The sequence below is a fragment of the Phocoena sinus genome, chromosome 15 (assembly GCF_008692025.1).
Source record: "Phocoena sinus isolate mPhoSin1 chromosome 15, mPhoSin1.pri, whole genome shotgun sequence".
NCBI classification, from domain to species: Eukaryota; Metazoa; Chordata; class Mammalia; order Artiodactyla; family Phocoenidae; genus Phocoena; species Phocoena sinus.
In genome coordinates this window covers 10,251,422-10,279,210 of record NC_045777.1, presented here as the reverse complement: position 1 = coordinate 10,279,210, position 27,789 = coordinate 10,251,422, and the positions used below count along the sequence as shown (strand labels likewise).

Here is a 27,789-nt window from a genome sequence, read left to right as displayed (position 1 = left end):
TGACGTGCTTGTCACATAGGAAGTGCTCGATAAACAGATGCAATTATGGGCAGAGTCAGCCCACAGTTTTCCAGGAAGCTCAGAACAAGCAGCTTTTACCTCCACGCTCTCTCCCAGGATCCAGAGAATGGCTCTGCTGCTCTCACAGAGGGAACAGGGCCCGTGTGAGAAGCCATCACCTCCCCTCTCTCCCGGGCCATGTTGGAGCTAGCAGGTACTTACAATCCACCTCTAGCAGATGCCTCCTTTCTCAACAGGACCAGAGACAGTCTTTGTTTCTCCCGGGGTCCCTCAGTGAAGAAAGTGAAGGCCACGATGGGACCCGGATGCCCAGCGCTGGGTCCAGGGCTCAAATCACACCACCAGCCGGGTGCTGCCCAGAGATGCTACAGAGGAGCCTTTCACGAGCCGTGTCCCATCTCACCCTCATGTGACGCCCCAACTGGAGCCCTCTGCGCTGGGGCTTGAGGCGGGGCCGGCTGGGAGCAGGGGATGGATGAATGAATAGGTGCATGGAAAGATCAGAAGCCAGAAGCTAAAAGCCGAAGTCAGGGCTCCAGTGCTTGCTGGCTGCCTGACTTCAGGTAAGTGACATTAGCTTCCCCCCGGCCTCTTTATCCATCTGTACAAGGGGAATAATAGCACCAACTCACTGAGCGGTTGCAAGGATGAAACAGTATCACGTATGTAACAAACGATGTGTAAATAAACAACCCTCAATGTGTAAATAAAGTACCCTAAGTTAGTCTCAGATGTGGTTAACTCAACCAGAAAAAACCTGAACGGGCACCAGGATCTAATCTTGGGCTATCGGAGCTTAAAATACCCCAGATCCATGTCAATCTTTCCCTCTCAACCAAAGAACATCAGCAGATTAAAAGACCACTTTGTGGGACTTCTCTGGTGGTCCAGTGGTTAAGACTTCGCCTTCCAATGCAGGGGGTGTGGGTTCGATCCCTGGTTGGAGAGCTAAGATCCCACATGCCATGGGGCCAAAAGAACCAAAACGTAAAACAGAAGCAATATTGTAACAAATTCAATAAAGACTTTAAAAATGGTCCATATCAACAACAACAAAAAATCTTTTAAAAAAAAGCCTACTTTGTACCCAAGATCACACGGGGCACTTTTGCTTAGAACCCTAACAACTCTTAACAAAACAAAACAAAAAATCTGAAAGGTGTAGGTCTTTACTCTTTTCTAAGTGAAGACACTGCAGGCCAGCCAGTTACCCAGCCAAAGCTGATGAATGCGAGGACGGCCTTGCTCCGAACAACCTGCTCTTTCTGCTACCAAAAGGCAGCACAGATCGATGGCTCAGTGTGGGCTCTGGCTTTAAACCTCCTATGTCCGAATCAAAGCCACCGCTCGCCGGCTGGGCGACATCAGCCAAGTTGCTTAACCTCTCTGTGTCCCAATGTCCTTGTCTGTAAAATGAGCGTAATTCTACCACCTGCACTCCATAGCATCGCTGCAAAGATTAAGTAGGTCACTCTAAGGAAAGCACATGGTAGATGCTGGGTAAGTGTGCCTGTGTCATTGTTACAGCACAGTGCCTGGCCCGTAAGAGGAATCCAAAAATTTGTTTATAGAACAGATGAAGTTTCCTCTCTATGTTCCCACTGGTTGCCAGACACACTGAAGGCTCAGACTTAATCTGTCTTTTTGGAACCATTATTCCTTCAAGATTCTGGAAATTTTCTGTTTTCTGCTTACACTGGGGGTGGCGGGGGGCAATGTTTGGCACTCATTCATGATAATTTATATTCTCATGTGAGCTGAAAGCACCTCTTGCTTCCCTCGGTGTGTTTCTGACACGCAGATGTGTTAGCACAAGGCACCATCCAACCCTGCACTTCCTCATCCCTCCACACCTGTACCTGTGCAGGCTCCGCCCCCCGACACCCTCTCTTCTGCACCTGGCTCACCCCTGGAGGCCAGCACCCGTCTCCACGCTTTTACAAGGCCTCCATGGCCACTCCAGCCTCAGCCAAGGTCACACGCCAGGGCTACATCTGGCCCACAGGTGCACTTGGTTTGGACTGTACTCTTTTTTTTTTTTTTTTTTTGGTATGCGAGCCTCTCACTGTTGTGGCCTCTCCCGTTGCAGAGCACAGGCTCTGGACACACAGGCTCAGCGGCCACGGCTCACGGGCCCAGCCGCTCCACAGCATGTGGGATCTTCCCGGACCGGGGCACGAACCCGTGTCCCCTGCATCAGCAGGCGGACTCTCAACCACTGCGCCACCAGGGAAGCCCTGGACTGTACTCTTTTAAAAGATGTTTTAATTAATGGCCAGTGTGATCATCAAGAGACTGGCATAGACAAAGAGAGCGTGGTGAGGCTGGGTCCTCCTGAAGTCAGCCTCAGCATCCCCTCCCCACCCCATCCTCACCTTTAAAGGAAAAGGCTGGGTCAAGCCAGCCCTAGATGTCTTCCCTCTGAAAACAGGAGAGTCTCAGTGTGACGGGCAGGGCTGCTCAACCCTGGGCACTCCGGCCTCTCCCAAGACTACAACCACCCGCGTGCCTCCCGCCCATAACTGACCTCTCAAAAAATCCAGTTTGCTTGACTTTCAGAATATACCCAGAGTCCCACCATTTCTCATGCCCTCCACTCCCCAGTCCTGGTCCAGCCACAGTCCTGTCTCGCCTGGACCACCGCAGCAGCTCCTAGCGCATCTCCGTGCTGCTTCCCCCAGCCCCCCGGCGGCCTGTCCTCATCTGCAAGGCAGCCGGAGGGATCCTGCTGAAACCTAGGTCAGACCCGCTCTTCCTGGCTCCCACCTTCCTGCGAGTCCAAGGCCCAAGCGCGCCCATCCTCTTTCCTCTGGGCCTGCAGCCCCTCCTCCTCTGCCCTGACTCAGCCTGCCCTTCCCACACAGGCCCCCTCTCTGCTCCCAGACCACACCCAGGGTGGCCCTGGCTGTCCAGGCCGCCGTGAGCACTCATCCCCAGAAACCCGGACCTTTTAGTCCTTCAGCTCCTCCTTGGCCCCAATGCTACCTTCTCAGGAAGGCCTAACTGACCACACCCAATTCCCCTCGCCCTGGCAGCTCTTCCCATAGTACTTATCACCTTCCAACGTACTACTGAACTTTCCTATTTATTAGATTTATTGTTTATCTCACTGCAGCCAGAACGTCAGCGCCACAGGGGCAGGAATTTGTCTGCTTTGTTCACGGCTGCATTCCACACCTGGAAGAGTGCCCAGCACCTAGAAGGCGCTGGGTGAATAATTCGAACAAACGAATGAATGAGCAAAACGCACCCCCGATGACCTCAGAACACGTGCTCCCCCTCCGAAGCTTGAGGATCACTGTTTCACTCTTCTCCTTTCCTTCTGCAGAAGGTCTCATCGAACCTCTGTAGTTCTAAGCAAACGCAGCAGCCGTGATCAAGACAAATTAGCATCTGCAAGACCTGCTTCCTGTTTCACGGAGCCAGCCTCACCGAGCACAAAATTTTATTAGTCAATGGAAGCCAACACGCCCAGCCAATGCCAGAGAAGCGCGGCTCCCGGTCACGACTCCAGTTTCGCCTGGTCAGGAGGAAACCCCATCTGGCTTCTTTCTCCCCTGTCTTAGATATAATTTAAAGTGAGTCGCAGAGAGTACAAACGCCAAAATCCAACAGGATGAAAATCACTGTCCCGTAATCTGTTTTACGAGATGAAAGCTCGGAGACTTTACTAGCCTCCTCCAGGATGGGAAGGCGGTAACCTGGACAGGTGCGCCCCGGCCCCCCACTCTCCTCTCTGCAAAGCTCATTACTGTTCCCCAGGATGAAATCGAGATCAGGTTTCTGCATCTGCAAGGAATTTCTCCTAAAGGAACTGCCCATGTTTTCTCCATATGTCTGAACATCTGTTTGAAAGAATCAGGAGTATTGTCTTTGGAGGTGTGTGCTGTGGTTAAACAATCTCAGATTTTGACTACTTTATAACAAAAAGGATGGCTTTCCAATCCTTCTGTCAGTTGAAAACACGTCCCAGAGAGTGGTAAGAATAACGTTTATTGAAAGCCCCGGCACAAAGATGGATGAGGAAAATAATGAAGTGTCCTCTACCGGGAATTTCTATGCAGGATTATGGTTAAAGGGTCTGGAAGCAGCCAGGGAAAGGATTAAATGACAGTGGCATTATACAGGCAACTCTCAGCTGGAGTATTATGAGATCCCATAAGCTGAAGAGCTACGGAAACGCTTAAAGCCCAACCTTGCGAAGCTGCCTTTGAATGGCAGTTCTGTCCACCAAAGGACCACTGCTTCCTGTCCTGAAAGAGGACGAGGAAATGATGGCAGGGTTCCACCAAAAGGCACGTGGCTCTTTCAAGGTGAATCAAGTGGTTCCCTTTCTCTGATCCCTACCGGTCAAAGTCACGTCAAAGAACTAAGATTCCCAGGCTCCTCAGAAAAAACCATAAGCTTGCTCTAGTTCCACGGGATTTAGAGCTTTATAGGAGAAATGTCCAGGGTCTGGCTGCGAACCGAGCTCCTTCCCTAACTGAACAATTCTTAGAAATCGTATAAACATAGCCTCTCTCCTACCTCCCTTTCTACTGATAACCCTTAACGTAGCACAGTCCTTATTAACCCCCAAAGGCTATGAACTTGAGGATATCTGCCTTGAGCTAAATCTAACTCAAACTTCGATTTAGTAGCCAAAATATAAAAATCAGAAATTTCACATCAAAATTCAGATTCCTAGCTCCCCTTAATAAAAACTGTGAAACCTGGCAACTTTGGTTCCCACATGGCATAACCAAGGGGCGCTGAGTACCAGCTGCCTCCTTCAGAGAAGGTACATACTGTGCTGTACCCTACTCCCCACCACTCCCTATTGCTCCCTGCTTGGCCAAGGCAGTCATTTCCTTCCGTCGTCTGGCTCCCAGGAGCGCTCAGTTTGTAATCTTGTTTGTGCAATCACTTCTTTGGTTCTCTCCTTAGTCCACTGCTTCTAGAGAGATGCAGCTTGTTCTTGAGGGTATGGGAAATAAATCCTTACAAGTGGATATGCACTAAGCCCTGCAGTGATGGCCTGAGCATTAGAGAGTCTAGGACTCTGCTTCTGAGCTCCAGACTCATATACCCAACTGCCTACTTGCCGTCATTGCTTGGACGCCCCACAATCCCTTCCTAATTCCCTCACCCCAAACTGAACTCGTAATCTTCCCCTAGGAAAATGACTGCCTCCCCAGGTCTTCCCACGTGGCATATGACAACACCCTCTACCCAGGCGCTCCTTCACACCCCCACACCTAAGCCAGCACCAAGTCCCGAAGCTCACACCTTGGAATCCATCCCCTCCTCTCCCAATGCCACCTTCCCGTCCTCACCGCCTTGACCTTCCAGCCGGCACTGCCACAGCCTATCAAATTCCCCTCCCTGCTTCCTCCCGTAGAGAAGCCCACTCCTTAGAGGGAAGCCCAAGTGGTCCCAAAAATATTAAATCGGAATCATCTTCCTCCTCTGCTCAAAACTCAGCACTCCCTTCCCCCTGACCTGAAATAAAACCCAAGTTCCTCATCTTGGCTTGTGAGTCCTGCCAACCATCACCCTCCAAGCTAAACTCAAGTGACACTGGCCCTCCTTCAGCTCCACAGACACACCAAGTTCTTCCCTGCCTCAGGACCTCCGTGTGTGCCGTGCCTTGTGCATGGAACGCTATCCCACCACCACCAAAAGAGACAGAGACAGACAGAGGAAGGGCAACATTCCTTTCTTTGCTGGCTCAATCATCTGCTCCAGGCCCCAGTTGGTAAGTCACCTCCTCAGAGGGATCCTCCCTCTAAAGCAGGTCAACCAAGTAGTACTTTCCTGACATGGTTTGTTTTGTCAAAGCACTTACCACCACCTCCCGCCCCAAGTTGTGAATCCAACAGATGAACTCCTAATCAGCTGTCACGTTCTACCTTGGAGTCCAGATGTCATCCCAGATGGCCCTCGTCTGGCCTCCCTGACATGCCCACATCTCAGCAACGGTCACACCAACCATCCTGGTCTACTTGGCATATCTGGTACCCCTTGAACTACATCAGGGCAGGGACTGTGTCCATCTCACCCATCATTACATTACTGGCGCCTAGCACAGCGCCTGGCACACAGCAAGCCCTTGACAAAATGTTCACCGAATGAATGAGTCATGAGATCTGAAAAGCATTTAAGGTTTGGAACAAACTTTCTTCCAAGATCAAGTGACATTCAAGAGAGAGGAAAGCAAAAAGAAAGAAAAACAGCTGAACACGGCATATGCTTAAGATATGAAATTTTACATGTAAAGAAAGAGAATGAAATGGTCATGTACTCATTTTATTTTCATATAAAGAGGAGCATAAAACCACTAGGCATGCAAAAAAAAAAAGTGAAGTTTTATAGTGTGGCAAATAAAAAAGAGAAAGGTGAGGACGAATCATCGAGAGGGGGAAAAGTGAGCCATGGTACAGTACAGAAATAGAAACAGATGGAGAGATAAGGAGAGAGACAGAGATCAAGAAAGAAACCAGCAGAAGCATCTAGGCAAGGTACAAAACAGGGCTTCGCTGCTCTTCTGGGAATGAAAGGGCAACCCTCCAGATTTCGAAAGGGGTTTTCGCACCTACTTAAAGGTTAAGAGCCCTTGTCTTCTTAAAGTCCCCTCTTCTCTTCATTTTTCAAAGAAGTTTTTAAAAAACTGACTTCCTATGTTAAAAATCAGGGGTTAGCACATCTCGTTTTGAAGAGAACCCAATCTATTCAAATGATTTTTTTTTAAAGACTTCACTTTGTGTCTTTTGAGGATATGGCTACAGATTTTTAAGTCATACGTTGAGTTTTCAAAGTTACGAACAAGAAGAGGGGCGGATCCTGGGGAGCTGTCGGAAGAACGGGCATGAACATCAAGCACAGTGTAGTGGGCATCCTCGGAACTGCACGTCCAGCCCATTCCCTTCTCTGGAACTTTCCACGGCTCCAGCCCCTGATGAATGGGTGAGCAGAGCCTTGCACTGCACATGCTCTGACCTCTCTGGCCAAGCTAACTGGACCAGAGGGTGGCACCCTTCCCCCCACCCCCAGGGCCATTTAGAATCTCCCTGAGGGTCAGGACTTGGGCTCCAACGAGCTGGTGAGGGGCTAGAACAGGGACAGCATAGAAAATTGATAGGCAGGAGGGCCTGGTGGGCATCTCTCCACCAGGACTTCCCTGCCTGGTGAGAAAGAGGCGGCAGGGAAAGCTGGTCTGCAGAGTGATGTGGAAGACGAGGAAGGCTGTGTAACAGGCAAAGCCAGACACCTGAAGCCAAATCCTGAGTCCACCACTCAAGAGCTATGAGCTTGAACAAGTTCCTTGACATCTCCTTGACCTACTGTAACTGCTTCTTAGGGCTTTTTTTTTTTTTTTTTTGCGGTACGTGGGCCTCTCACTGTTGTGGCCTCTCCCGTTGCGGAGCACAGGCTCCGGACACACAGGCTCAGCAGCCATGGCTCATGGGCCCAGCCGCTCGGCATGTGGGATCTTCCCAGACCAGGGCGCGAACCCATGTCCCCTGCATCGGCAGGCGGACTCTCAACCACTGCGCCACCAGGGAAGCCCATTAGGGCTTTTTTGAGGATTAAATAAGTTATAACACAGACGGCACTTGGAACAGGGTCTGACGTGTGGTAAATGCTCACTAAGTGTTAACTATCATTAGCACTGTCTTGCTGAATCGTAAGTTCACGACGGTGAGGGTCTCTGGCCGGTTCGTTCATACCACATCCCAGAATCTAGAACCATGCCTGGTACATAGCAGTGCTCAACAAACGTTTGTTGAATAATCAGAGAACAAAGATACCACATAGCCCCGAAAGGACAGACACCATGGACAGAGCCTCCTAAAGCTTCTCCTTGTTTCTTACCTGCTTTTCCCATCTCAGGGTAAAAGCCAAACTCTCCCCCATGGCTACTCAGGCCTTGCCCGCTCGGGCCCCCTCCTCTCTCCCCCTGGCCCTTCACAGTCTGGTTCCACTGGCTTCCTCAAGGTCCGCTGCCCCAGTTTGCTTCCTTCTGCCTCTAAGCATTTGCACATACTGTTCCCTCTATGCATCATCCTCCATCCAAGTCTCTTCTTCAAGGAAATCTTCCCAGGGAAATCCTCCGCCCTCTACGCTGCCCCCTCCATTTTACACGCCTGGAGCCTCATGCACGTTTCCTTCCTGCCACTTGCCACAATTTGTAATTTTATCAGGTGCGTGATTATTTAGTCGATAACTTTATACCCCCGAGATCATGAGCTCCACAGAGAAGCTAACCACCGCTTCTCTTTTAGTCTTCACTGCATCTCAGCATCAAGCACAGTACATGGCAAAAGGTAGGTGGTCAACAAACACTTGCAGAACGAATCCACTTGTTGAATGGATTGACTGAGCAAAGAAATAAACCTTGGACTCATGACCATGAGTCCAGGTTCTTCTTGAGCTGAATCTCCTGACCTGATGATATGTTACCCCAGTAGCCTCCCCATATAATCCCCTTTTTCTAATCTGCTTTGAATGAGTTTCTCTCTCTGTTACAACCAAAGGCTTTGACTCCAGCACACACTAACACCACCTCCAGGCCAAGAGGTTCCCATCCTAGAGCAGATAAGCCTTGATTGATAATGATATGAAGACTTTCTTTTCCAAAAATCAGTGTTCAAGCATGAGTAAATAGTACCAGACCAGCCCTACCACCATAAACAACTATCAAATAGGACAAAAGTTGATAAGTCAATTGCTTTCAGGCACTAGACAGCAGGCAGCATAAGACTGTGGTCTACGAGAGAAAGGAAACACAGGAGGTGAGCCCACGTTCACTGCAGCTCTCTGCCTGGGGACAGTTTCCCTCCCACATGCAGGGAGTGGAGTTCAAGCAGAACACAGTGGGCCTGCTCAGTTGGGGAGACAGAGTTCAGAGTCCCAGGCTGGAGAAGCAGCTAGGATCTGTGGGTAAAGCATCAGAGAGGAGGAAGGTGCTAGGGGAGCTCCCCAAGTCCTTGGCCAAGGGCTGGGCTGTGTAAGCACAGGGAAAGAATGTGCAGAGTTTATCAGAGAGAGGCAGCTATGGGGTAAAAAGGGAAACAGAGAGACTAGAGGTTGAGCAGGCCTGGAGTACTGGAATTCCAGCCCACCAGAGAGGAGTGACCTCCCCACGAAGCATCCAAAAAGACTAGGCCTTAAGAGTAAGGTCATGCCTTAGAGTAAGGGCTACTTTAGACCTGCCCTAACATGGTCTAAAACCTAGCCTCAACTATATCCACAAAAGAAGGAATTTGATGGCTAACCCCATGAACCTGAAGGGCATGGGGAACACCTTGGGCTTTCCACAGGTCTACCTTAACAAAGGGTAAAAATCAAGCCTATAAAAGGTCAATGTGATCAGCCAGTAACTGAACTACCTTTAGAGGAAGATAACAAAATCAAGAGTCTCTACAATGTCCAGTACACATCATCATCACAATGTCAGTATACAGTCAACAATTACTAGACATGCAAAGAAATAGTAAAATGTGACTTGCGATAAATGAAAAGAAGCAACGAATGGAAACAAAATCCCCAAAAGGCTGTGATGTTAGATTTAGAAAAAGCAACTGCCAGGATTTATAAGTTCCTAATATTATCATTAAAGTCCTTAACCAGGTATATACACTCAAAGCTACCTGTGAAGATTTTAGGGTTAGGGGTTTGTATGTTTGTTTTTTGTCTGAATTGTACTTATGTCATGTCGTTTCAGGGGATGCTCAAGAATCTGCATTTTTAACAACTACTCTAAAGGGTTTTGATGCACCATCAGATTCTTATCAAAGAATACTTTTACTTTAAGGCAAATTTAAAGGAGTTAAATTAATTTAAATGTATTAAAGGGCTGGTTAATTGAGTTGGTTGGTGGCCACCAGTCAGCAGTTCCTGGTTAACCAGACTATACAATCAAGAATATTTCAACTCAATATTTTGGAGGAAAAAAACAGTTCTCTACTTATTTTGAAAAAAAAAAAAATCTGAGGTTAAATCAAAAGCCACAGACATAAAAGATAATGATTGGGCTTCCCTGGTGGCACAGTGGTTGAGAGTCTGCCTGCCGATGCAGGAGACACGGGTTCGTGCCCTGGTCCGGGAAGATCCCACATGCCGCGGAGCGGCTGGGCCCGTGAGCCATGGCTGCTGAGCCTGCATGTCCGGAGCCTGTGCTCCGCAACGGGAGAGGCCTCAACAGTGAGAGGCCCGCATACCGAAAAAAAAAAAAAAAAGATAATGATTAAGGAAAAACCAGGAGGAAATGCTCAGAGTATAACGTAAAGTGAAAAAAAATCAAAGTACAAACTACTATAACATCAAGTATACAAATGTACAGTGATAGACATTGCCATGTTTATGAATAGAAAAAAAGGCAACAGGAAATGTATCAAAATGCTAATAATAGTTATTTTAGGTATTTGACTCTGTGTAGTTTTAACTTTTCCCTACTTTTCAATATATTGATTTTCCTCAATGGACTCTCATCTGAAATTTAAACACAAAATGATGGCTTCAGAAACCTTCAATGCAAAAACCTCTGCAAAACTCTAGTGGTCTCTCAATCAGAAAGAGAAGAAAGAAGAAGCTTGAGCATGAATATCATTTCTCTCCTTATCCAGTTCAGTAAGACTTTTGTCTATGGCTTCTGAGTAGCTGGATTAGCTTCTGATACTCAGTCTCAAATATCCCATCCCTCAGAGGAAAAGGAGGCTAAGACACATACCTCAACCTAAAAAGCACCAAGCAGTAGCTCAGCAGAAGTAAATCACCCAGTGATAAATGAGGACGCAAAAGGAAGAGAACTCAAGGCCATACCTGAACCACAGGGTGGCCGCCGGTCGGAGCTTTGACAGCCCCTCGGCTGCCTTCTGTCTCGTAGTGAGCTCGGTGATGTGGCTTGGGCTGCACCTCGATCCTCAGCTCATAGGAGCCTGACTGGTGGGAGAGTGGCCACTCAAGTGGTGGGAGGGATGCAGTCACTGGGATGCTGAAGGAGGAAACAGAATCAGTCATGTGTACAATAAATCATATCCCGTCAACCTGTACAATAAACATAAATGGTCCCTTTTCTGAAAATCATGTCCAATGGGCATATGATAATGTTGGCTGTTGGGAGGCACACATTTCTCAGACATGATAGGTAGGGCTCTTCACAAGGTAGAGATCTTTTTCATTCTCTTTCTTTGTTTTCTCTTCCATCTTGATGAAGGGAGAATGACTGACATCTCAGTTTATGAAGCTAAGTTCATGATATGATTGTTCTAGCACGTTCTGAACCACTGTAACTTCTTTTCCTCTGGAAATTTTGAAGAATATCACCTCTCACCTCTAAAGAACATCCCTTATCCAGGATGTTTTTCTTTTCCAAAGGAGTAAGTGTGGGAGAAGGAACACTGAAATAGAAATCAGGGGCCCCACTGTGTCACTAACTTGCCATGTGACATTAGGTATGCAACTTCATCTTTCTTATCCTTAGTATCCTGTAACCACAAATGGACCAGATGACATCTGAGAGTTTTTCTAGCTTGTATTTCTGTCTGATGTCTCAATTAAAAGTAAATTTAGGGAGAGGCCATTCCCAGTCACAATCATTACTTCTTGGGTCAAGTGTAGAACATCTAACCACAGAGAGGTGTCTGGTTTTGGTATGGATGAGCCAAACCACTCAGACTTCCTACAATTAAATGAGGAGTAAAGGTCAAGAGCATGACTGGAGTTACACACCCAAGTTCCACCTCTAACTACCTGTGTGACTTAGAGCAAATGCCTCTATCTCCCTAGGCCTTAGTCTCCTTCAACTGTGAAATGGGGATACTGAGATCATATAAAGAGCTTAAGCACAATAACTGCTCAATAAATATTAGCTATAATTATTTTTTCATGTAATATAGTATATATTTCAAATAAATAGTTACTTCCTGTAGACAATCTGACTACAGTATAATGGTATTGGATATGTATGCTTTGGCATCTGAATTTGTAAAATCTTTGAGGGCATGACATTAAGTTTCATTTTATTATACAGTCTCAACCCTACCCAGCACACACATCAGGTACTTGATATGAGGTTAGTATTAGGTCATTGAAGAGGTGAATGAAGTCTTGACAATCTATCTAGACCATTCACTCAGAGCCCAAAAGAACCTAGAGACATTTTCCCAAAATCACAGAGCAAGACACAGCCAAGGCTCCAACTTAAGTCTCTTGACTCCCAGTCCAGTGCCCCTTCCACATCTCTACACTGTCTCTTATCTTATTAATTTCTTTAAAATAGGCCCAAGAAAATACCTCATTGATGGAATGAGTCTAGAGCAATGCCTGACATTTGCTAGGTCGTCAGTGAATATTCAGTGAGTGGGCGGACAAATGAATGGAAGGGTAAATGGATGAATGAACAAGCAGTTTTATTTCAAAGAACACCCGTATGTTCAAAGTAGCTTTGAAGTTGCAAATGCATGGATTTGTGTCACTACGTCCTGATTTTTCACATGCCGGAGAAAACATTAATCTAATCAGGACAGTCTTTCCTGCTAAGCCCAAAACTGCTAGAAGCTAACATTATCAACTGGACTTAATTAAACATTTGCAGTGAGGCCAATTCTATCCCTTCTCTCTTATAGCAATTCCAAGGGGAGAGTGGAGGGGGGCAGCAGCCCCACAAACTCCATCAGTGCCAGAGCTGAACTTGAACATACAATCCAACTTACGATTCCACCCTCACTATGCAAGGAAATCTCCAGCCCTTCTTTATAACCACATTGCCTCCTGAAGCGCCTTTAACTCTGAAGTCTCAGGTGTCTAAAGTGCCTTTATTTCTACCTCAGTTACAGTTCCAAGATGCCTTCAAGCTTCTGTCTACATCCAAGGTGCCATATGTGTTCAATACTCTTATTTTCATGTATGCAAGTTAATATTTTCTAAAGTTAGCAAAATAAGGCTCATGAAAAAAATCACTCCACCCCTGTATGAATCAAAACATTTAGTGAGTAGAAGATTCAATGGAATATCCCTAAGTATCAACTTCTAATCTTGTTTGGTTCTGGAATAGGTATTTGACAACCGAAATATAATCTTAAGACTCAGACCACTGGAGACAGTCTGACATCCTGCATTTGAATTCCAGCCCCCTGCTGAGTTATCCACACTCCCTGAGATAACTATCATGGTGAAACTCCTCTGAATGCCCTATCTTCTCAATCGAATAGAAAATTCTTGCAAATATCTCACTGGCTGGCACAGATTGGCACTTGCTACGGACTAAAGGACTCTAACTCAACAGAACCTCTCAGATCAAGCCACATAATGGAGAGGGAAGGATTTTATATACAGTAAAGTCTCAGATAAATGCCTCACAATCGTATTTTATATTAATGATCCTCCTCACTCCCAAATAAGTCATGTTTTGGAGACTGATCAAGGAGTTGACCAGAAATAACAAGGAGTCAGGAATCTCGAATTCTGATTTCCAGCTTGGTCATGAACTAGCTGGGTGCCGATGGGCATATCACTTCACCTCTCTGAGCCCCAGTTACTCAACCTGCACCGGGCGTTGATCTCGATCAGCATTCCTAAGGTGCCTCCAGGAAACTTTAGTCTCAGAACTCCGTGATCAGATGGCCTTTGAAATCACCGCACATTCTGTCCACAGCGGGGAGCGGCCCCTACACAAAGGTATCTATTAAACTCAATTAAACCCAGAAACTCCTTTCCTTAAGGGACTGACTGACCTATGATGGCACTAGTGTTCTCAGAACCTGCTTTGGAGGAAACATCAGACCAGAAGCTCCATTCAGTCCATTTCGGTCGGGGTTGGGGGCAGGTGGGCGTGGGGAAGCCAGGCCCAGTGGACAGGACCCTAGGCTACTCTCAACCCCACATCAATCAAAACGGCTCTACATTACCTATTTTGGCATTCAACGTTTTATTTGAAAAGAAGAGGCTTCCGTTTGCTACAAGCAAATAACACTTTGAAAACCATTGGGATAACGGGAATAGCATAAAGCTTAGATTCTTCACCTAATAAAACAGATAAAATAATCTCTGCTCCTAATCTGTATACCTCATTTTCCTTATTATCAAAATGAAGATAAATATATAACCAGACCAGGTTTATGTGAGAATAACATGAAATAACCCAGAGAGAGTACTTAGAAGTGTGCCTGGCACACAGCTAGCATCCTGAAATGTTGGTGATTATTATTGCCGCTATCATCACTCTAACAGCTATTGGGGACTCAATCTCCTAGCACACGGCGCATCAGTGAGGAAGCAACAACGTGCTTCCTCTATAAGGTTAAGATTCCCCAATAACAATAACAGCTGTCTCTCTCATGAGCTCTTACCTATGTAGGTTCTATGCTAAGAGTCTGATGTATATTATCTCACCTAATCCTTAAAAAAACAAACCAACAAACAAAACATGCGGTAGGTACTATTATCATCCTCATCTCACAGGAAATGAACCAAGGCCCAGAAAGGTGCTCAGTGAGAATGAAGGTCCTGATTGATTAGCAATGTCTGCCCTGGGCACGGCATCAAAAAGGTGCTCAATGAGAAAGAGGGCCCTGCATGATTAGTGATGTCTGTTATGGGTACAGCAGGATGGCAGCAGCAGACATGCCCATGATCACACAGCCAGTGAGTGGCAGAGCCAGGACTCAGATCCATCCCTGGAGACCCCAAGCCTACATGCTGCTATTCATGCATCTCTTCAGCTTGCCAAGATTTTAAGCTCCTTGAGGATTATGGCTCCCACATTTTTTGAAGACCTCCATATCACTGATTGCAATACTGAGGCACATAGCAGATGCCAACAAACATCAATTCCTCTTACAATAAGATAGCAAATTCCACATGTTCAGGCTTGCTTTGAGCTTACTAGAATGTCAGCTCCACGAAGGCAGAATTTTTTTTCCCATTTTGTTCACACTGTCTCCCCAACACCTGTAACAGTGCCTGGCACATAGTAGGTGTTTGATAAGTACTTGTTAAATAAGCGAATGCATGAATGAGCTCAGTGTCATATGAGCAATCACGTGCATCCTATGACTGCATCCTCCTAACAACCACCCAGTAAGTCAGGGACACTTCCACCCATTTTACAGATGGGACAACTGCAGCTCAGAGTTTTGTTTTGTTTTGTTTTCCCAGAGAACTTAACTTCCTTTTCAAGGTCTGGCAGCCAGTAAATGGAAAGCCGGGATTTAAGACCAGTCTAGCCAACTCTGAATCCCATGCTCATAACCAGAAAACCTCCTCTTAAAACTGGACCATGGAATAAATCGTTTTCAAAGCCTGACTCACCTGCAGATGGGAATGGCGGGCACCAGCTGCTTGGGCCAAGTTGATGGCACCAGTAAGATGGACTCGGGGGCTGAGTTCCTCCTCTCCTCCTGCTCGCAGGGCCCCAGGAACTCCACGGCTGGGTAGATGTGGCGGGGTGGGCCAGCCTTGGACGGGGCGCTGGACACCGGCGACGGGTCGGGGCTGGTCTTCCACATCTTGGGGGGGATCCCACAGGGTGAGTCGGCAGCGAGGCTGTTCAGGGCATCCATGAGGACGGCAGAGCCAGCCGCGGGGGGGTACCCGGCAGGGGCGCCGTCGTCCCGGGGCTGCGGCGAGGGGCTCCGCGAGCGCTGGGGTGAGGCTCCGGGCAGTGGGGCAACCAAGGCCCCCGCGCACGAATGCCTCCGCTTGGTACCAGGCGACGAGGAGCGGGAGGCCGGACGGGGCACGGGCGAGTGGCGGCCCAGGCAGCTGTCCTCAGCGAGGCCGGTTCGAGGTGACATTATTGGCGAGGTTCTGGGGGAATAATGAGCAGGGATGTTTTGAAACTGGGGACACAGGTCGTCGGGCCCGCCGTTATTGGGCGAGACGCAGGGCGAGGTGTAAGGGGAGAAGGTGTCGGAAATGAAGCTGGCAGAGGAGCCGCTGCTAGCGGGGCTCAAGCAAAGCGGCTCGCGGTAGCCCTCGAAGCCGGGCACGGGCAGCGTGAACCTCGGGCTGGCGGCCACCCCCGGCAGGGGCGGCTGCTCGACCACGAGGCCAGTGTCTCTCATGCGGAAGGGCCCCCCTGACTGCATCAGTTCGTGGGATGGAGTGATCTCGATCCGAGGGCTCAGGCCCGAGGCCCCCACTGGCTTGGCAGGGCACAGAAAGTTCTGGGGCCCTACCCTATCCGGCTCTCCCAACCGGTGCGGGGGCTCGCCAGAGAGACTGTCTAGGGGGCTGTATGGCTTGAGGCCATAGTCCAGGACATCATCGGGGTATGCGAGTCCGGAGGGTGGGCTGGCGACCTTATGTGCATTCGGTTCTTCTGGAAAGAGAAGGGGGGAGGGAGGGGTCTTTTTAAGCCTCTAAAACACAATTCCGGATGCAGAGCAATCACAGACTGGGTTTTGTCTCCTGTTATTATTATTATTTTTTTAATCCCCGCCACACCAAACCGCAGAGCTAGAAACTCCTTCCCTCACAGAAGGAAAGTGAGGCCACTTCATCCCAGATTCCTTGAACGGAGAGATCAAAGCGGAAGGATTCTAGGGCAGGTGCGCGAGCACAGCTGGTCCAAGCCGTGCAGCAGCAGCCGGAGACCTGGATGGCTGGCTGGGCTAACGGCTTCCAAACTTTTGTTTCAGTGAAACCCTTAAAAGAAATGTGATTTTATTTCACAATTCAGTTCACACCATCACGTTCACTGGCAACTGAAACAAAAGCTTCCCAAAACAATACTTACCCTGCTACGTATGATGCGCTCTTATCTACCCTCCTGTCTGGAGTTATTTTGTTTAAATTCTGGTCATAACTCATTAAACAGATTTCCTGTCCCACCAGTGGGTCATGACCCACAGTTTGAAAAACACTGACCTAGGCCCATCTGCTCTTTCTACCTGTATGATACAGCTACAAGATGCAGGGGGAGGCCACAGCAGCTCTGGAGACCATGAAGCTCTGGGTTCAAATCCCAAATGTTTATGCCCACATGTAAAAAAGTGACTTAATTTACAACCAGAACTCCTGAGCCATATCTCATCTTGTGCCATTTTACAGATGAGGAAACTGAGGTCCAGGGAGGGGAAGAGATTCACCCAAATACAGAATGAACAGGATTAGAAATCCCCCAGAAAAGCTACTTGGCCCCCAAAAGACAGAGCCATGGCTATAGAGCCTCCCAAACTAGTAAAATCAGTGGATACAGAATGATCTAATTTTGTTCCTTAATCGTGGCCACGTAGCTCAGGCTTCTGCTGCCACCTCGAAAGAACCCGTGGCTGGAGAGTGAGATTAGAGAGGGAACTAGCTATTTGTTCCCACCATCCCACACCCCGCCCCTCCTGCAAGTTCCCCAGCTCCACAGAGGCCCCTCCACCCTCCCTGTCGTTACTTGGGTCAGCCTTGACTCTTCTCTCGTGACCTTACATCCAATCCATCAGCAAAGCCTGACCGCTCTATTAAAATGTAAACTAAATTCAGGGGTCACCACCTCCCGCCACCCTCTTCCACTTGGACCGTTGCCGTCACCTCCTCCCTGGTCTCCCCATTTCTACACTCACCCTCTATGGTCTGTCCTCCACACAGCCGTCTATGGAAATGTCCACTGTAAAGTGAAACCCACTTTAAAGGCTTCCCTAGATGTCCCCAGGACAGTCCTTAACACACTCGTCCCCTAGCCCTGGCCTGTCTCACTACTCCCACTCTCCCCACTTTCCCCCAAGCTCTCAGCACCAGCCCTGCTGACATCCTCACGATTCTTCAAGCAGCTCCTGCTGTGGAGCTCCCTCTCCCTAGAAGTCTCCCCCCAAGCTCTTCACCTGGCTGCTTCCCTTAATTCCTTCACATGCCTGCTCAGCTAGCAGCTCCTTAGGCCCATCCCCACCCCTGTGTCATTCTCCACCCCATTTCCTTGCCATCTTTTCTCCACTGACACCTGTTAGCAGCTCACATCACATCAGATATTATCTGTTTAGAGAATCACATGCTGCTAGATCAGAGGCAGGCAAACTACAGCCCCTGGACCAAAGCTGGCCCACAGATTGCGTGTGTAAGTAAAGTTTTATTGGAACAAAGCCGCTCCTATTTGTTTACACATAGCCTGTGGCTGGCTTTTGCACTGTAACAGCAGAGCTGTTTGATGCACACAGGTGATCCTCCACTTCCTTGTGCCCTTTCTGGGCCATCCTGGAGTAAGTGCTATCTGGTTTAGCTGAGCTGATCTCATAGGGTTCAGGTGGTGCCCCACCCCAGGTGAGAGCCCAGAAATGGCTTCCCACAGCTCCTAGGATCAAGATAAACAACCTCAACTAGGTCAGCCCGGTTGAGCCTCTGCCTGCCCCTCTAGCCTTGCCTCTCTCTACCCTCTCCCCTCCCCTCTCTCCCCGGACTCCAGCCAAACTGGCTGTCATTCTCAGAAAATGCCAAGCTCCTTTCTGCCTCAGGACCTTTGCACTCGCTGTTCCCTCTGCTCAACAACTCCTCCCCCACCCAGCCCTCTTCGTAACTAAAACCGCTCCTTCCCTGAAGCTTGGCTAAAGTGTGCTCTCAGAAGTCCTTCTGACCTTGACGAGATCAGACCCCACTCACACTTCCCTGCTCTGCTCCACTGCACTTCTCACAATTCTAATTCAGTAATTCTGTAGCTAACTTATCATCTGCCTCTCCCCCAACTCCCAGTCCCACCTCCACCAATCAGTCAATTCCATGAGGGCTCTCTCACCACCCCACCCCACCCCCACTGTATTCCTAACGACTGGACAGGACCTGCCACAAAGTAGGCCCTCCAAAAATATTTGTCGGTCTGCTGAATAAAGCATGAAATATTTAAACTACTCCTCAAAGATGCTAACATCCAGAACAAACGGTAGAAAGACATAACCTTAAGAGAGGGTGATTCGGTAATATGTATCTAAATTCCAAACGCATGTATACTTGGAATCAAGCCCTGTTTATAATCCCCAAAGACTGGAAGCAACCTACAGTCCATCAGCTGGGGATGGGTTAAATTCTGTCATTCACATAGTGAGATACAATACAGGTACAAAAAGGGTTGAAAAGGTTCTTTTTACATTGATATAGAATGACCACAAGATACTGTTAAAGATGCACACAGTATGCATAGGATAGAAACAGAGCGTGTGTACACACACACACATACACACACACAATGCTTATGGGTACACAGGCTTTCCCTGGAAGTTACAGGTAACAGTGATTTCCTCCAGGGAGAAGAGCTAAGTAATTAGGGGCAGAGGCAGAAAGGAGACTCTGACTTCTGTACTACACTGAGAATAGAAAGATAATTTCCAAAAGGCACGTTTTTATTTTATTTATTTTAAAGGGGGGGTGGTGACATAACATGATATATAGCAATGACACCTGGTTTAGGAAGCAGAAAATTGCGTTCTAAGTCCTGCTCTGCCACTAACTAGTTGTGTGACCTTGGAAAAGTCCCCTACCCACTCTAGGTCTCAACCTCCTCATTTGTAACCGGACAGCGTTAAACCAGATCGGTCTCCTTGGCTGCTTCTGGCTCTGACGTCCTTTCATTTTTCTAACTAGAGTCTGTAGGGTCTAGGGTTCTTGTAAAGCTGCAGTTCAATATAAACTTGTACTTGTGCCTGCACGCGCACGCGTGCACACACACACACACACACACACACACACACACACACACACACAGCCTTCCTGGCAGGTAACAGAGCACAGATTTTTAATCTAGGAAGAGATCCAGGTCAAATCCGTGTCCGACAACATTCTGATAATCCATTGCCCTGCGAACCAGCAAAACAAAACACAGAAAGCCTCTTAGCAAGAATTCCGGCCTTATCAGAAAAACTGCATTACATCTTATCAGAAACACCCCCTCGGGGCTGATGTGAAAGTCACAGAAACTTTTTGCCATAAAAATACACATCACTCACACTCCGGGGCAGCAATGAAAAAGACAAAGGCCAGTTTGCTGAGCAAAAGCATTTAAAGCATTTACATTGGTTTTAATTAATCCAAGCAGCAGAGTTTTTCTTTTCTCTCCCCAAGATTTTGAAAGTTTACCCACAAGCAAGTAATATGGAGGTAGTTTATAATCATTTAATTCTCATTCCCCTGGGTATTTGACAGTAATTCTCACAGACAAAAGGCTCGTGATTAAAATATTTCTTTAAGTAGCTAGGATTCTCCACTATTTCTCCGTAAACAACCGCCACCCTTGCAGAGAGCTCCCTCGCTGTGCCCACACAGCACTGGGCCGAGCTCGCCTCATCTCAGAAGCACCAGATTCTCTCAGAAGGGTTTCCAGAAAGCTTGCTCCTCTTACCACTTGCATGATCTTTGCTGTATTCATGTACCACCAGTGAATATTATTCACTTAATATTTCAATTTAAATTCATCCGCCTATTACTTTCTTCTTTTTTTTACGGAAACTTTACACCCATACCACAAATGGAAAATCAGTGTCACTTCCATAAATAGAAGGTAGGGTAAAACTACAATCAAAATAAAAGTTACTAAATTCAAGCGAGACACTGTTGCTAGCCAAAGGCTCTGAGCCTGAGGCCCACTTTTTTTCCTCCTTGATGCTCTTTATTTAAATAAGGTATCATTTATACGTACAGGTTTTGAGTGCAGAGTTCAGTGAGTTTTTGCCAGATGTTCTACACCCTCGTCACTACCACAGTCATGACGCAGGACATTTCCACGACCCCAGAAAGTCTGCCTTTTTTTAAGTTGGAATTGGGGGAGGAAACAGCAAGTATCAGAAAGAAAGGCATTCAAGACACAGTAGCACCTGACGGAGGCCTCACTCCTGACTCAAGAGAAGGCGCCCTGCCAAGGGGATGACCCGCGTATACAATGTACTCATTGGGGCGGCCCGTGAAACCGTCCCACTTGCCGTGCGAGGTACCCAGCCCACACTCGAGGCATCAGGATTCCGAAAGAGGCAGAAGGTGGAGGCAGAGATGAGGGATTCAGAGGTTGCTGCTCTCAGTCCTCTGTGCCTCCATGCTTTTGCACATGCTGTTCCCCATGCCCAGAACACCCTTCCATACCTCCTGTCCTCACTTTTCCTAGCAAGCCACTATTTGTCCATCAAGATTTCACTTGGGCCACCTCTTCCTAAAAGCCCTCCCTAGGCTGGATCAGACACTACGGACTCTGTAGTGTTGCCAGAACCTGAAGAGTCGTGTAGTGAAGTCTATCAAGTACAGATTCACTTGCCTGTCTCCCTACTAGACAGTGAGCTTTTTGAAGGCGGATAAAGGCCGATAATCATAATAACAACAGCAGCAACAGCAGCTACCATGCGCTGAGAATTTATCTGCCAGGCTCTGCTGTAAACACATTACATGCAGTAAATTATTTAACTCTCACAACCTATGAGATGGGCACTGTTTACTCCCCTTTTACAGATGGGTTAACTGAGGCACAAAGAGGTGAATTAACTTGCCCGAGGTCTCACAGCTTGAACCCAGCAGACCTGACACCAGGGGTTCTCAGCCTCAGAACTACTGACACTGGGGGCTACAGACTTCTTCGCTGTGAGGCTGTAGGATGTTTAGCAGCATCCCTGGCCTCTACCCACTAGATGCCGGTAGCATCCCCTCCCCTCTCTCAGTTGTAACGACCGGAAGCATCTCCAAGCATTGCTGAATTTCTCCTGCGAGGCAGAATCACCCGCAGCTGGGAACCACTGCTCTAGGCCCTACAGTTCCGGGCCCTGCTCGCAGCCAAGGCCCAAAAGAATGTTGGGAGCATCCATTCACGAGTCAAACCTGAACTGATTCAGAAATGAGACATCTGCTCCCCGTCAGCCCCAGCAGGTAAATCATTTCTGCAGCAGACATCTGAAAGTCGAATTATCATCGCCCTTCCTTCCATCAAGTTCCCAGGTGCTCACCCCAACATCTAGGCCCCATGAATATTTGGGGAGATCTCTGGCCACTCCCCAAAACCGCAAGACAAGATTGCTGGGGAGGCCAGTCCAGCCCTGCTCTAGCAAGGCGTCTGCACTGAGGTCCGGGTCTCGGTCCATACACAGTGCTAGGGGCCCCCAGCTCCACGGCTTCACCCCTTTCCCCCACCCCCCATCCGGCTGTGTGACCTGGGGGACCTCTGAGTCCTCGTGTATAACACAGTTGCTGAGGTTGGTGACAATACCCACCTTATCCACATGAAGCCCAAAACACACAAAATAAACACTCAGTAAATGGGGCCTTCCAGTCTACTCGTATTATCATTATGGAACAAACGATCTTCTAAGTGAAAATTCTCCCCTTGCTCTGCTTTCATTGCCTTATTTTACAACTTGAAAGTGTGACACACACTGGCCCCCAAGTGCCTTCCAAAGCATTAAAAAAGAAAAAGGGAAATTTTTATAAAAATAAAATGGATTGGTCAGCACCTGGGGAATTCTCTTTTACTGCTAGCCTTCAGAAAATACGTGGAGTAGGTAAAGAATGCCTGAACACCTCCACTCCATGCTTTGTACTCCCTCTTCTGGGGTACCTGGGGTATCAACTAAATCTTACTAAAATGTTAGTGACACAGTGAGCTAGTTGCAGTAACAAAAATGATTCTCACTAACACATCTCTACCATATACTTTATACCAAGAACCACTATGTATGCATTTAGCATATACTAATGCTTGTCTTACAAAAGGCCTACGAAGCAGGTGATAGAGTTTCCTCATTTTATAAATGGGGAACGTGAGGCTCAGAGAGGGTGATTAATTTGCCCAAGGTCACACAGCTTCTAAGCGGCAGAGCCAGATTCAGTCTCAGGCAGCCCACCCGGCTCCTCCACCCGCATAACACATGAAAGGGGATACTTCCTGGATGATGATACCTTAATTCCAACACATAGAAACGAGGTGTCCCCAGAATAGGAACTGCTCTGGAGCCCCATCATGAGGTAGGCTGCCCTCGACAACTAAAGACACGGATTCCTTTCTTCTGGAATATTCACGATCCCTCCATTTGCCCCAGGATTGAGTCAACGATTATTTAAAAATCCCACTCAGGCCACAAGGAGCTCTCTGCCAGTGCCTGCCCTCTTGGAGCCTCTGGCGGGCCTGTTGCTCACCCTTAAGGACACACGGCCAAGTCTGAGACAGCCGCCAGCGCCAACTCACCAGCCAACAGATCGCTTTTGAAAAAAGGAACAGCAAGAGAACATCTTCTCCGCCTAGAACTACAGGCGGGTGGAATTTTCAGGAAGCAGAATAGAATGACCAAAATAGAAACCCAGCTAAGGAACCTACATGAGGCATCTGTCCTTTGGGGAAGGGGGAAGGGGGAAAGGACTGCACGAACCGGTGCTCTCAGGCTTGAACGACTCGGTAGAGAGACGCCAGGGCATGGCCTGGAGGCCAGACGCCCCTCAGGCTGGCAGCAGGGCCCCAGAGCTGCGGTCCATCCCTGTCTGAGGTGATAGACCCACCGCTCGATGAGCTGACACCCCAAGGTGGTATGAGTTCCAGGCCCTGGGTTTGAGACATCACAGTCTGTTGCCATGGCAGCATTAGGATGCCACAACCTGGCACTGTACATGTGCAGCCAGAGGACAGGGGGGTAGATGGAGGGAAGGAATCCTGCCTCCCTCCATCCCACTACTCTCATAACCTCCTTTGTGTTGGGGGCTGCAGGAAATGCCAAGAGGAGCAAAAGGTGGATGGATTTTTCATCCGGCAGCTTGCACCACCTACAGGAAAGACCTTCTTTGAAAAATTAGATTGTGCTTCAAGTAATAAATTCAGCACTTAGCAAACTTTCCAAAGGGCCCCCCATGCCCCTACTGCCCCCACCATGCACAAATGCCGAACAGTAATTGGATTCCCAATCAATGAATGGTGTGTATTAATAATGACGGAGAATCAGGTTGTCACACCCATCATTCAGAGATGACGTGTACAGAAGCAGGGCATGAGAGGTGAGAAATTCCATCCAGATAAGTCAGGTCCAGAAATGCCAGAAAGGGAAGAAAGGCAGTTTACCATCCTGTCTCGTCAGTGTGGAACCACTAGAAAAAGCCACCTTGAACGCTATGCTCTTTGCTGACCTTGCCCCAGCTAAGGCAGCTGTCTGCCTTCACCAGACAGGGCAGAAAGGAGGGCTCGGTCCTGCCTCCCAGGCAGCCTGCCATGAGGCCAGGCGCCTGGGACACAGGATCCAGGACCCGGGTCAATTTGCAAGCACCGAGCCTTACAGACTGGCTACTGGCATGGCTGTTTGCAAAAACACACGCACCCGCAGGCTGACACGTATTCCTTTTGGAGAGAACCAGAGAAATGTATGGAATCTGCAACCCATGTGCCTCAAGGTCAGCTTTTGGATGGGGGCAGCAGGGCCCAGGCATCTGGCAGACATGGGACCTCACCTCTGTCCTCAAATTGGGATAGAAAGAACCGGTTGCAAGTCATTCCATGGGGCCCTCGCGCTTTTAAGAAGTTCAAAGACCTTCCTATTTTTAGTCGTTCACTGCGCCTCAAGCTTTCCCGTGTTATTACCTCTCTCTCTGGGGTTTACAAGCACCCTGGGAAGCCGGAACCATCAACTCCTCTGTGTTACAGAGGGGGGCCCTGAGACTCAGGGGCGCGAGGATTCACTCAAAGTCACAAAAACAATCAGGGGCAGAGCTGGGGTTCAAACTGAGACATCATTTAAATGCAGTCAAATGCACAGATATTAGAAGTACACCTCGTGCCTTTCTACAAATGTACGCACCGTGTAGCCACCAATCAAGATATAGAATGTTTCCATCCTGCCAGAGGATTCTCTGGTGGCCCTCCCCAGCCAATAACCCTCATTCAGGGGGACCCGCTCGCCTGCCTTCTCTCATTATAGCCTGGGTTTGCCTGCTTTGACCATTGTATAAATAAAACCGTCCAAGATGTACATGTCACAGTTTTCCTCAACCTCATGTCTGAGATTTAACCATGTCGTATGCATCTGCCGTCTCTTTTGCGTCTCTGTGTAACAGTCCATCAAATGATGACATCAGACTTCACCTGTCTGGTCACCTTGCCATACTGCCTCCGTTCTTCAAGACCGCGGCCATTTGAGATTGAACTTGTGCTTCAGGGAGATCTGTCTCTAAGAAAAGACAGTCTCTCCGCATTTGTCACGTGGTGCTCAACAGAGAGCGACTTCCTCGCCAAAAGGAAAAGGAAAGATCTGGGCAGAAGAATTAGCCGGAAGTAGACCTCAGATAATCCTTCCTCAGAAACAGGGCTTGCGTGGCTACCCCGCCTCTCCGTCAAAGCCCTGCACAAGGCGACATGGGCACGGCCACCTTCCTTGCTTTCCTTCCTCTAACTCACTCAGCAAAAGCCCCCTTGCCTTTACGCCAGGCCCTCAAAGAGCTGTACCCTTTATGGAGTCCTACAACCCCTGTCACGGCCTGCGAAGCTGATTTCCACCTTTCTTTCAGGCAACTTGAAATTCAAGTGGAAACTTCCACTCGAAGAAAGTGGGGCCCCATAACCCTTGGCCAGGGGCAGAGACTTAAAATTAATACCTGATTGACAGATGGGTGCTTTATTTACACTCGTCCCGAGGAGCTTTCACTTTGGTGCCGTATTCCCCGAGGGCGGGCACACTTCATCCGTGGCCCCTGCCAAGCCCGGTCATTAATGACATTCCTCCTTTCTCCTTGGCAACGGAGGTGATGTCACCTGTTGCGGATTTCAGACCCTCATCCCACCTTCTTAGGATCACACAGGTAAAAAACAGCCCCTTTCTGAAGTCTTTACAATGACTTTCGCAGGCACTGCAGACTTAAAGCGTTCCCCACCTCCACGTCTAACGGGCACCCTTTTTCAGCACACCCAAGCAGGTTTGTTTTGATAAGGACCTTTATAAACCCTGAGCTTTGCAGGCAACTTTCTTACTTCAGACAGCTCACTCAGGCGTGGTTCAATTAAAATTCACACAGAAGGACTGGCTTTTAGAAATATGTCGTATTAACTAAAACAGGTCCAGGTGAGAAGATGCTCTTTCCCAAAACCTCAGACTAGGACGCATGGAGGGTCCCCAAATGCCAACTCGGGAAAAGCAATCCCTCTGCTCTTCCTGTAGCTTCCCATCTACCTCTGATATATTTCTCTTGCAGAGGAAAAAAAGCACAAAGAGTCCAAGGCACAGGACTTTAGATCTAAATGCCAGTCCGTAGCAGATGCAAGGGACAAAGGAACACGTTAAAAAAAACACCACAGGGATGCCACTGGCAAAATCCATCACGTGGAGACCAGCACAGGAAAAATGACCCTGCTTCTTCAACAAATAAACGGCAAGAAAACAGACTGATGGGGATTTTTATAAAATAAAAGAGCCATAAATGGCCATGTCAACCAATTACAATGTGAGGATCTTGGTTCAAACAAATTAACCATAAAAAGATCCTCGTGAGACAAGCAGGAAATTTAAACACTGGACATTTGAAATTAAGTATTATTCCTTTTCAGGTTTGACAATGGTATTTGATTTTTTTTCAAGAGCCCTTACTTTTGAGCTACATACTATTTATTAATAAAATATTATGCCACCTGGAATGTGATTTAAAGGAAGCAGGGGTGGAGATGCGGAGAATACACCAAGGCAGAGATGACATAAGATTGGCCTTATGTTGATCATTGTTGAAGCTGGGCACGTGGGAACATGGGAGTTAACTATACCACTGTCTCTACTTTTCCATATATTCGGAAAAGTTCGTAATAAAAGTTCAGGAAAAAGTCAAAGCCAGTTCCTCTTGCTTTGGGGGAAACTATGTGGGGCTCTGCTCCAGGTAGGAAAGCTCACAGCCCCTGACGCATCCCAGGAAGAGCCTCAGGGCCGAGTCTTGCCTTGTTCCCTGAGCTCAGTTTGGGAACAATGGGCAAAAACCAAACCTCGCACCAGCCCAGGGAAGCCGAGTTTGGCTGGAGCTCTGTGGAGCCCTGTGGCTATTTCCTGTGCTGGGCAGAGAGGAAAGAGGAAGTCCCTTCGTGGGGGGAAGCCACAAGGCATCCATCACGCTGCACTTTCCAAGGCTGCCTCTTCCTGGCCCTGGCTCAGGGGGTCCTGGGGGATCAGGGCAGGACACCTGGGGAGGCCCTGCCTCTCACAGAGGCAGCCAGAGGGAACCTTGCAGCCTGCGAGTCAGGTCAACTGAGAAAGCTTTTGCAGCCGGCCAAGCTCTGGGGCTGAGGCAGGGGCCCAATGAGTCAGAACTGATCGTACGTAAGTTAGATAACTTGCTGTGATGCCAACTGAGGCCCAACAGCCAGTGGCTCCTCTCCAAAGAGCATCTTCTCTTAAGACTCGGGATTCATCAAAGGCCAAGGCAAAGACTCTCTCCTCCAAGGAACCAATGCTCTCAAGAAGTCAGGCGAGCCAGAAGACATCTCGGAGCCCACCACCACTGCCACCCGACACTCACACAGCCCTGCTGCCTGCACTTAATCGCACCGCCCCGTGGGCACCTGCCATCTCCACCCCCATTTCACAGATGGGAAAACACAAGCGCAGGGGATCAAAACCACCTGCCCTGAGGCATACCACTAATAAGGAATTATGCAACTTTTCATCCATTTATTGGGCAACGATTTATTGCATGCTTGCTAATGCCAGGTACTTTTGCTTGGCCAAGGTCACGCAGGTAGGAGACAGCTAAGTCAGAATTTCAAGCCAGGATTCCCTGATTTCAGATCTGGCACTCTGACTTGCTGAGCCAATGGCCCCTGGAGTTGGGGGGAACATGTACCCCAAGAGGCGTGCACGACAATCTACTGGGATGTAGAAAGAAATACAGGAA

At 48.3% G+C, this 27,789-nt stretch overlaps 1 protein-coding gene across 4 annotated transcripts in view; it reads right to left on the bottom strand.

The window, feature by feature from the left end:
* The window catches only part of NFATC2 (nuclear factor of activated T cells 2), a 144,727-nt gene that overhangs the window by 111,047 nt on the left and 5,891 nt on the right, over positions 1–27,789 (bottom strand). For 2 of the 4 annotated variants that reach the window (XM_032605808.1, XM_032605807.1), the window contains exons 2-3: positions 15,313–16,324; positions 10,825–10,996 (exon numbers count right to left, since the gene is read on the bottom strand). In XM_032605808.1, the coding sequence (XP_032461699.1) occupies positions 10,825–10,996; positions 15,313–16,324 (1,184 nt within the window). The remainder of the gene's footprint in view (positions 1–10,824; positions 10,997–15,312; positions 16,325–27,789) is intronic. The other 2 variants (XM_032605810.1, XM_032605809.1) reach the window with 1 other exon arrangement.